The sequence below is a fragment of the Apis cerana genome, linkage group LG2 (genome assembly GCF_029169275.1).
Source record: "Apis cerana isolate GH-2021 linkage group LG2, AcerK_1.0, whole genome shotgun sequence".
NCBI lineage: Eukaryota > Metazoa > Arthropoda > Insecta > Hymenoptera > Apidae > Apis > Apis cerana.
The window spans coordinates 9,866,415-9,876,813 of NC_083853.1; the positions used below are offsets into that span (position 1 = coordinate 9,866,415).

Genomic DNA, 10,399 nt, shown 5'->3' on the forward strand with positions numbered 1-10,399 from the left:
TAAACGAGTCGGAAATATATTCAATATTTAGAACAGTTTTTACCTTCCTTTGACCTCCGCTCTTCGCCTTATTGGAAACAGGAGGATAGGTTAATTTTTTTCCACGATCTATTTATTAACTTATTATTAACCGTCTACGAAGAGAATCGCGTCAATCAAACTTCCCGCTTTTACCACAGTAACGCGATACGCGAGACGACAAGGATGATTTCCCTCGCCTCCTCTGTGCAAACCTGCGTTTCGCTGGCAAACAACGCGCCTTTCCCTCCTCTTCCTTCCTGCTCAACCGGTCACGACCATCCATGAATGGTTCTATTCCATCCTTTTGTTCCGCAAACTTACCCCCCACCCCTCATTTGCGCGTGCAAACGAAAGCAGAGAAAAAAAAGATGGTTGGCCCCTAATGGATACGACGCGTGAATATTGCTCGCCTTATCGGTCAACCAACGGCGGAAGCTTCATTATCATCGTCGACCTGTATCGTCGACCATTTTTCTCGTCGTCGTCATTTGCCTCTCTCCTCGCCCATGACACCAGGGGGTGGGTTACGACATCGCGTTCCTTCGCGGTATTTTCTCGAGATATCGACAAATTTAAAAGAAATTAATTAATTTAGGATGGATATTTATCAACTCGCGTGAATTGCGATTAAATAGATTAGATAGACTCGTGAATGAATATTCTTGTACATTGGACTCGAGAGTTAGTTCAATTCGTTGGGGTGACTTTTAAGTCGAATGTAATCTCGTTCTCGCGAGAAGTTTCAACTTCCCGTTAATTTCGTCCTCCGTTAAAAATTCACGATTTACTTTTATAATCTATAGAAGTAGGAAACGGGGTAGGGTATATTTTTGGGAAAGGAATTTCTGTTTATCCGAAAGATCATTATTTCGTGGAAATGAAATGGCGTTGATTATATTAATACACGCGAGGGAAGGAATACACGAAGAGGTTCTCGTCCGTTTTTTTTTTTTTTTCGTTCGAGAAGCGTCTACATTGTCATCAAGCTAAGCTTCTTACAAGTCTGCCTTCTTATATCGGATCGTTCTCCGTTAAAACGGTTGCCTCCTTCTACAGAGGTCCGGCAATCTTATAATCCAGTCATATCCTGCCTCAAAAAGATCTACTCCATGAACGATGAAGATCACGGATACTTTATCGGACGAAACTTCTCAATAACATCTTTTATATGCTTTGTAATCTCGGATATTTTGTCCTCTCTTTTTGCTTCTTTTTTTTTCAATGACGATACACTTCTTCCCAACTTATAGATATTGAATGCCAATTCTATATTAAACGCGACGTTATAATTGCCTGCTTACGAGTAAATATGAAAATTTGAATTTGAAACATCGAAACAAGATAGACGTATAGTATTTTTTTTTTTTTACTGAATAAAAGATAAACACGTATCTGTTTACCCGATGGTGGTACACGGCCAAGAGTTTTTTTTTCTCCGACGAGCATGCTTCTTTATTCAACCCTTACTCTCCCTTTCTACAACCCTCTTAACGAACCCCTTTAAGAAAAACTACCTACAATGCTTCGCCTTCATAAATACAAATCTAACCCCGTTCCCTTTCATTTCAGTTTCTTTTTTAAAACGCGTCTAATACAAAGCAACACAAAGCAACTGTGGGGCGAAAAGCGGGAAAAATCGAAACGAAGGGCGATAAACCAGCGGCAACAAGATATTAAAAAATGCCGGGAAGAGAGAAATGTAGGCAGCCGAGTCTCAAAGCCGACGAAAAACGTAGGAGAAAATTGGACGTACGTGAAAGTGAAAGGGAGGGAAAAAGGGAAGAGGAAAGAGACATAATTGAAACGTCAAATATACAGATTCTTTGGCCTCGCTCGTGTCACGTATCCCTTCGACACGTATTTCCCTTCGCCTTCCTCTTCTCTCCCTCCCTCTCTCTCTCTCTTCCCCAGATATTTCACCTTTGACCTTTTTTCTCCCCTCTCCCTCTCTCTTTCTCGCGCAACCCCCGAGGGGTTGAAGCGGTCGAAGAGAATTTCGGTGGGATCTGCGGCCGTGCGGGACCACGGTCGCGCCTCCCCGCGTTTCACGGCTAAATTGCCGTTTCACGATTGGCAGCCCGTCAACGATTCGATGCTCGAACAGAGCCTGACCACTGTTATCATTATACGTACGCGCACCACCAGGATGTCTGTGGTCGCTTGGTACACGACACCGAACCGCATAAGCCGACGTACGGATTTTTGTCATCGGCTGGAACCGCCATTGCACATGATCCCCGGCCCGGAATGACGTTTCTGGTTGATTTCTGGGGGAGGGGACTGCCACGATGAAAACGTGGGAAATCGGCGAAAACGACATTGCCACCGACATTGCTGCAACAGAGCGTCGTTACATCCAGGCTTCACCTGGATCATGTTTCGACAGCGTTTCCACGTGTCGTTCGGAATGTTGGAAAGGAGGGAGGGAGAGGGGGGCCTGACGTGACGCGGTTTGTACCGCGGTAAATGGAAGGTTTCGATTCGATTCTTTGGGGCGGGAGGGAAGGATTGGAATCGTTTCGAGATATTATACGCGCAAAAGATTCCAAGTTTTGCAGTTTTACAGGAATTTTTGTCAGAGGGAATGTCGTTTCGCAATCGGGTATCGGGTAGATTATTATTGGGTTAATAAATTCGAAATTCGGTGACGCGAAAAGATTAATTTGAAATAACTTTCGAGTCGGTAAAATTAATCGAAAAAAAATCACGCAAGCCAGAAATATTTCACAATCCTCACCACTCTGTATATATTCAAAGAAGCAGCCCTCTATGGTAATCAAACGATCGATTGACCCGAATCGAGTCCCCCTCGTAACTTCTTTTTAAAACTATCTTCTAAAACAACGGGCCGCATTCCGCTCACGGCCCCCGTCACCCATAAACCGATTTAATCCCCTCGTACCGCGCGCGCGATTCCAACGTTAAACGTTCCACCACCTGGACGATCCCTTAACGAGTCTCTTTGCCCGTTAAACGCAATACCGCCATTACGATCGGCCGCCTTTAAAGGAGGGAAACTCGTGCCCCTAAAAGATTCATGAAAACTGCGACGCGAAGAGGTCGTTCCGTCCGCCTCCCCCGAGCCTTCCTCCCTACGCCCCACCGTTCTCCGCCGTTTCCTCCCGTGGAGCGAAACAGGCGACAGGTTTCCTCGGCCTGCAGGCGATAAGTCAACATCTCAGAGAGGAAAATGGCGAGTGGAGGGAAAGTGCAGGGGAGGAGGCGATGAAAGACGCAGAATTTAATAACCATAGGACGCACGAGGGGGGAGGGGTGGCGTCGCGGCCTGAGACATGGATGTAATCTTGGCAAGGTAAAGTCGTACGTTAGGGACCGGAGAACGCATTCCTCGCGTCGCTAACAACATGCTGTCGGCATGCACGGCCTGTCCCCTTCGCTCTTCCTTCGTCGAAGGAAGAAGAAAGGAGTTCGGGGTTGAGCGGCGACATAATTCTAATTTTATTGCCGTGGCCCGGATGCGAGCCCCACGACCACCCACCACCACGAACGAGACGGTGGGTGCCCGGATTTATGGGCAATTTTTCTTATTAATTTTCATAAGTTCGACACGTGAGCCGGCGTCTACACAAAGCCCCTCTCCCTGTTCTTTAGACCGTTCTAGATGCTCGAGGCGCGCGAACAACCACGGAACGCGGCCGCATTTTCTCTCCACTGCTCTCTTCCACCCTCGAATCAGCTTATAATCCGGCCGATGGTTATATCGAGACGCGGCGCTAAACTTCGACCATGGCATGGAACATCTTTCACAGCCAAGTTGGAAAGCGTGAGAAAGGTGAGGAGCGTGAGGGGAGAGAGGCGAGTGAATTTTGCAGGGAGGGGAGGTATATTAAAAAATTTTAAAGCGTAAGGTGAATTCAAGGAATTTGTAATTGACACGTGGAAGGTTCGAAAATTGTGGACAAAACGACGGGTGTATACAGAGTTTAACGTTAAATACACCCTAAATATCGTTTAAAAGCTCGGTGGAAGAAGTAAGCTTGTTTGTTTCACCCTCTTTATTTGAGGGTACAATTTAATTAATTATGGGACGTTATTTATTTCGAATTATTCGCCTCATTGTACAGGGTAGAAAGTTCGTTCAATCGTAACGTGATTTTGTATCGTGGAACGGTTACGGATCCGTGTAATTGATTTTTTAATGTAATATTCCCTTCTTTCTCGAAAAACGGAATAGTCGGGGAGAGAGAAACTTCTTCGATCGTTACTACGATATAACTTTTAACGCGAACACGTCTTCTAATCGATCGAATATCAACGGGTTAATTCCTCGGATTATTTCCCAATCGATCGATTGGTTATTCATCGTATTCCCTTCCGCCATATTCCGCCATAGAGCGCAAAAAATTCGTCGATTCGTTCCGTTTATGAATAGAAGAAATCGCGAATCGCGACTTCGCCCCAGAAATTTTTCCGGCGCAACGAAGTGAAAAAGAATCTTCGACGTTTCGAAGTAGTAAATAATGGAGAGTGACGAAGGGATGGCTGCGAAAGATGAGCAAAGAGTGGAAAGGGAGGAGGGGGGAGAAGAAAGAGAATAGAAAATTGGACGGTAAACTCGTGCCACCGGTTCCACCTTGGTGTGGTAAATTGAGAATAAACAGGAAGCGAGGGCCTCCTCCCCTCCCCCCAAGAAAAATATTTCGTAACGGCGGAAATCGCGAGGAATTCGTCGAGAAGGAGTATCATCTTTGAAATCGTAATCGAATCGGAACTCGAGTTAACCCGCGGTCCCCAAGAATGAAATTTCATCTGCAATCATTATAAAACAAAGATTTCGCTCTTATTACGCTCGTAACCACCGCGATTCCTTTTAATTTTCAATTTAAGTTTGCATTATATGTGCTTAAAACACAGAAAAGACTTCGATCGAATTTCATTGGTCAAATTTCATTATATATATCTAAAAGTCTATAATTATTTTAAGATAAAAAAAATAGGAATATCGAAAATGAGGACAATTTATAACATAATTATATAATCATTTTTTATATAGTTTTTATTTATCAATGAGCCTGAATCAATCTAATTAGTTGATAGATTGATAATTTTAGTAAAAATAATCTGAAAATACGATATGTACTTTTATACAATATGAAAAGAAAATATGTTAATTAATAACAAAAGTTAATACATTTTTATAATTCCGCGCGAAGAACTGTAATATCAACGGTCAATTGAATTTATACTTGTGAAGATAAAGATGTTTTTTATCCGTTGAAACCCGACATATTTTCGAGTAAAATAATTTTATTCCTGTCTTTTGCAATTTATAAAATGAATATTATATAACGGATATTTTATTTATTTATTATATTCCAATTTTTTATCTAACTTAACTTTTGCTACCTTTATCTATTTCCATTTTCGTAAATCTTACATTTCTGTTTTACCAACACGAATATAGATCTATCTATACATCTGAACACTTCTACCTTATCGTCTACTTAATTTTTTTTTTAAAACTACCAATTTTATTTTGCAAAAAAAATAGTTTATTTTATTTTTCAATTAATCCGTGTGATTTATAACACTTCTACCGTATCGAACTAAAATTTGAATAATAGTGGATAAAAGAGCAACCTGTTGAATTCTAAATCGTGAGCTTTCATTTCTTTCGTTTTCCAATTTATACAATATAACAAAAAGTTAATATGATTATATATAAATTGAAAACTGTAAAATCAAGTTTATCATTTTACATTATTAATATCATTTAAAAATATATTTTTTCTCTTGCATTTAAAATTACAAATATTACAGTCAATTCATTTATATATCAATTAATCAATAAAAAAAGATCAATGTCATAGGAGATAAAAGTTTTAAAATTTGTGCAATTTTTTCTAATTTCTAGAATAAACTTCAAGAGAATTTAAAATATTTTTGAAGACAAAATTTTTCGAAAAATTGAACATGGTCGTGGAAAAAGATCGCATCGTTCACGCGCAATTTGTTCAAATTTGTATTCGATCGCATTTCAACTCGAATCCCGACAACGAACGAGACGAAAAACGCGGTCACGAAAAAATATCTTGTTCGTTTATTCAATCTCTCGGTACTTTTCATAAAACGTCTTAGAATCGAGAAAAAAACTCTTTCTAGAAACTTGGAAAAATCTTCGAATGGAATCGAAAAAATATATCTCATAGTATGCTTGTATATGTGATAAATATTAAATAATATAATCATAAAAAAAAAGAAAAAATTATATTTATTAAACTGGAATGAAATATTGGAAAATAATAATGATGAATTATTTATTTGATATTATGAAAATAATAATAAAAATAAAAAAAATATAATATAATGTTGAAAATTATATGAAAATATTATTAAAATAAGAATATTAAAATAAGAATTCTAATATAAGAGAAAATATATCTATTTTTTGCAAATTCGAAAATTAAATTAAACAATTAAGATAAGAATTCCTAAATTGAATTAAATTTATCATTACTGAATTATATGATTTTAAAATTTCTTTCATAGCAATAAATTTTATTGTAGTTTTATTATATTTTTTATTATAAATAATAAAATATATATATAAAAAAATTATAAAATTATATAAAAAATATAAAAAATATAAAAAAATTATAAAATCAATATAAAATTATTAAATAATTATTAATAAAATGTATGAAATTATTTCTAAAATTAATAATATTAATAAATTATTTATAGAATTATTAAAAATTATATTTAAATATTTAAAATTGAAATTTTTCATTTGAATTCTATCGACAGTTATCTAAATTACCAACTGTATATATACAGCGCGGCGCGCTCGACCTCAGTTCGATCGATACTGTTATACCGTGCGGTCGTGTCGAAGATACGCTCGTTCGATTTCATATATAATTTAAAATTATTCATGTATTTTGCGTGCAACAACAACATGTTTCGTTTCACGATTGTTTAAAATACACACAATTTATTCACGAGTACGCATGTTTTATTCGCGAATCTTTAAAGTTCATATTTTATTTGCAAAAAAAGCAATCCTATATATATTTTGTTAAATTGAATATTTTGTACACTTACTTTGTCGATGCGAAGTTTTTTGACAATTCTTCAGCGGTTACAATTTTTTCGCACTGCGATGTCGTTGCACAAATACGAATTGGGGAGGGGATATATTCGAGAGTTTAACAACAGATCGAGACTCGTCGAAACACATCGCATGGAATGAGAGTAAACATCGATTCCTTGAAAAAATATATATAAAAAATATTTTTAACTTTGAATAAAATAAAACAAATAATATATAAACTGAATGTATAAATATACGTTTAGAAAAGAAATATATATAAGTAATTTAATTTTATATTAAATAAAATTAGATGAAACAAAAATAAAAAATAATTTATAATTTTTTACAGGATAACTATACGAAGATTCTAGTATAAATTCTAAATATTTCAATAGAGAGGAAAAGAAAGGAAAAAATAGTATTACATACCTGTACATTCCAGATATATACCGGCAAATTTAACACTCAAATAATTGATCAACAAAAAACTAAAGAAACTTCAAAAGAATTGTTTAATGATAATGTCTTACGAATAAATAACGTATTAATTAAGCAAAATTTATAAACTGTAGCACAAAATATCGTTTATATTTGACACGAACTGACGCGTGCTATTACGATTGAGTTTCAATACCAGACTGACGCCATATGCCATAGATTCATATTAGTCGTTTTCTGATTGGCTAAAATGACATAATTTTTTTTTCATCCAGGCGCGCGAAAAATTTAAATATTTAAAACTTCTGGAATTATAAGAAGGATTAAATAGAAAAAATATTTAATTCTGTAGTTTGTTTTTTTGATAGAATGTAAATATACATACATAATTAATGCATTTCATTTATTTAATATGATCATATGAAAAATTATAAATTATTTAAAAAAAAATTATATTATTTCTCTATAAATATCATCGAAAATTTTTATTCATATTTCTAATATTATAGTTTCTCTGTTTCTAAAATAAAAAATAAAAAAAATATAAATTTTATTATTTATTCTTATAAGTATATTTACAAGTCTATTATTAAAATTGAAATATTTTTTATTAAAATATACATCAGTATAAAATTCGTATCTTATTTACATTATACATCTAGAAAAATTATTAAATAAAATTCACAGTATTATATTTTCAATGGGAAATAAAATAAGGTTTCCACTGCGAGCAATTCAAAACACAGTTTTCCATTTGTTCTGCCAACGGTGATGACCACAATGGTTCTACAGTTTCTAAATCAACTTCTTCGTTTACAGATACATTTTGCTTTAACATCGAAAATGATTCCAATTTTTCGAAAATATATTTAAAACCCGTCAATAATTGACTTTCATTACATGCTTTAGAGGAAATACAATTTAGCATAAAAACTTTACTTTTTAGATCATTTAATCGAAACGATATTCTTTGCAATTCATTCTCTATTTTCGATCTTTGCTGTACTTCTGAATTCAATAACGCTTTATTGCTCGAAAGTTCCTCTTTTAATTTAGAATTAGACTCAATTAAATTTAATAATTGTAATTCCAAATCATTAATTTTCTTTCTTCTATAATAATCTTCTTTTGTAATTCCTTTCACCTGTTTTTCTCGAATAAATCTCTCAAACCTTTGACTCTTTTTCCAATAATGTTTTTGTAATGAAGATTTCCTAGGCCGTTCCTAAAAAAATTAATGCATTTTCAAAATAATAGATATATTTATATATAATTTTTTTTATTTCATTTAAATTACAAAAAAATGAAAAAATAAACTTACTATTCGACTTTTCGAATATTTTCTATGTCTTTTTGCAAATTTAATAATTTCATTCTTTACATTTTTTCTCCAATTTAAACAGAATTGTTTATTCAATACAGTTTTTTCAGATATTTCTTGTCTTTTCTTCAATATGCTCAACATTATTTGAAGAGTATTAATAGGTATATGATTTTTTGTTAGATCTAGCCTCATAATTCTATTATTTGATTGCAATAATCTAATCATCATTTCTGCTCCCAATTTACTGATCCCACAGCGTTTTAAACTTAATGTTTTCAACCAGACGTCATTTTTTAACGCATAAATTATCTGTTTCAGACCAGTATCTTCAATTTTTGGATTCTGATTTAGGATCAATGTGTGCAATCCTTGTAACTAAAAAAACATTCAACAATTTAATACAACTCTTTTATTTTTAACAATAAAATTTACATAATAATCAATGGAATTAATCTTTACCTTTTCAGTATTTTCTTCAGAGGATTGTTCCCAAATATTTTGTAACAGATCAGCCTTTCTCCTTTTTAAGAACAATGATAGACTCATAGCACTTCTACTTGATAACTTACAAGATGATAAATTTAAGACAGAGAGCTTTGGATTATTTTTCAAACAGTTCAACAATAGGTCACAGCCTAGAGAGCAGGAAAGAGAAAAAAGAAAAGAAAGACAATAATTATAATTAAAAATATTACATAAAGGATGAATAAATAATGTAAAAGAGATTCGAAAAAATGAGAATATACTTTTTTTGAAAATATTATTATTGGAATAATATTAAATTAAAGAAAAATAATAAAATAAGAATAAACATTAGAAAATAATACTAACCGAAATCTCCTATGTAACATTTCTTCAGAGATAAACTTATCAGCTTTTCATTGGTCTTCAAACCGGAACACAGGATATTCAGGTACTTCAGCGTCAGAGGAATTCCATCAATAGTGATAGAGGTTATGGCTGGTGAATCTCTCAAGCAAACGGCGATGGAATCGATGAGACAGCGCAACAGGAAATTCGTGTAGATGATTGGCCTTACTTGATTCTTTGCCTTGCATCGCCTGGACGTGACATCAAATGCCGGTCTAGGGTTTTTATATTCTTTCTGCTTTTCTTTTTTAATTTTCTCTGTCAAGTGTGACAGTCTATTATTTGGGACATTCGGGCCTTTCCTTTCGTTATCGTTCCATCCTCCTGTCTCTTCCTTTAATTCATGCAATCCTTTCTGCTCCATATACTCCTCCAAATCGCTCCTCATCATTTCAATCTCTTTCTCTCCCTCTTTCTCTTTCCCTTTCCATTTCCATTTCCTTCCAAGAGATGCGACCTGCAAGCTTAAACTTTCTGGGAGTAGTATCCGCAAGGAAAATATTAAAAATGGTGCTAATGAGCATTAATTCATTTTTAATATATTTCAAGTTCAAGGGAAAAAATTCATGCGGATTCTATATTTCCGATAAAAATTTCTAATCATATTATATTGATATATATAATTTCTTGTGTTTAATATTTTAATTATACGGAAATTGAATAATAAATTTTAAAAAATTGAGGAAAGAAAC

At 34.4% G+C, this 10,399-nt stretch overlaps 1 protein-coding gene across 1 annotated transcript; it reads right to left on the minus strand.

Moving 5' to 3' along the window:
- Window positions 1-8,099: 8,099 nt before the first annotated feature.
- On the minus strand, window positions 8,100-10,098 carry LOC107996845 (protein Cep78 homolog). Its single transcript, XM_028666256.2, has 4 exons — window positions 9,669-10,098; window positions 9,297-9,472; window positions 8,835-9,212; window positions 8,100-8,738 (listed from the first exon to the last, which is right to left on the minus strand). Exons 1-4 carry the CDS (start codon window positions 10,096-10,098, stop codon window positions 8,211-8,213), a joined length of 1,512 nt encoding a protein of 503 aa, XP_028522057.1. The 3' UTR covers window positions 8,100-8,210.
- Window positions 10,099-10,399: the final 301 nt, after the last annotated feature.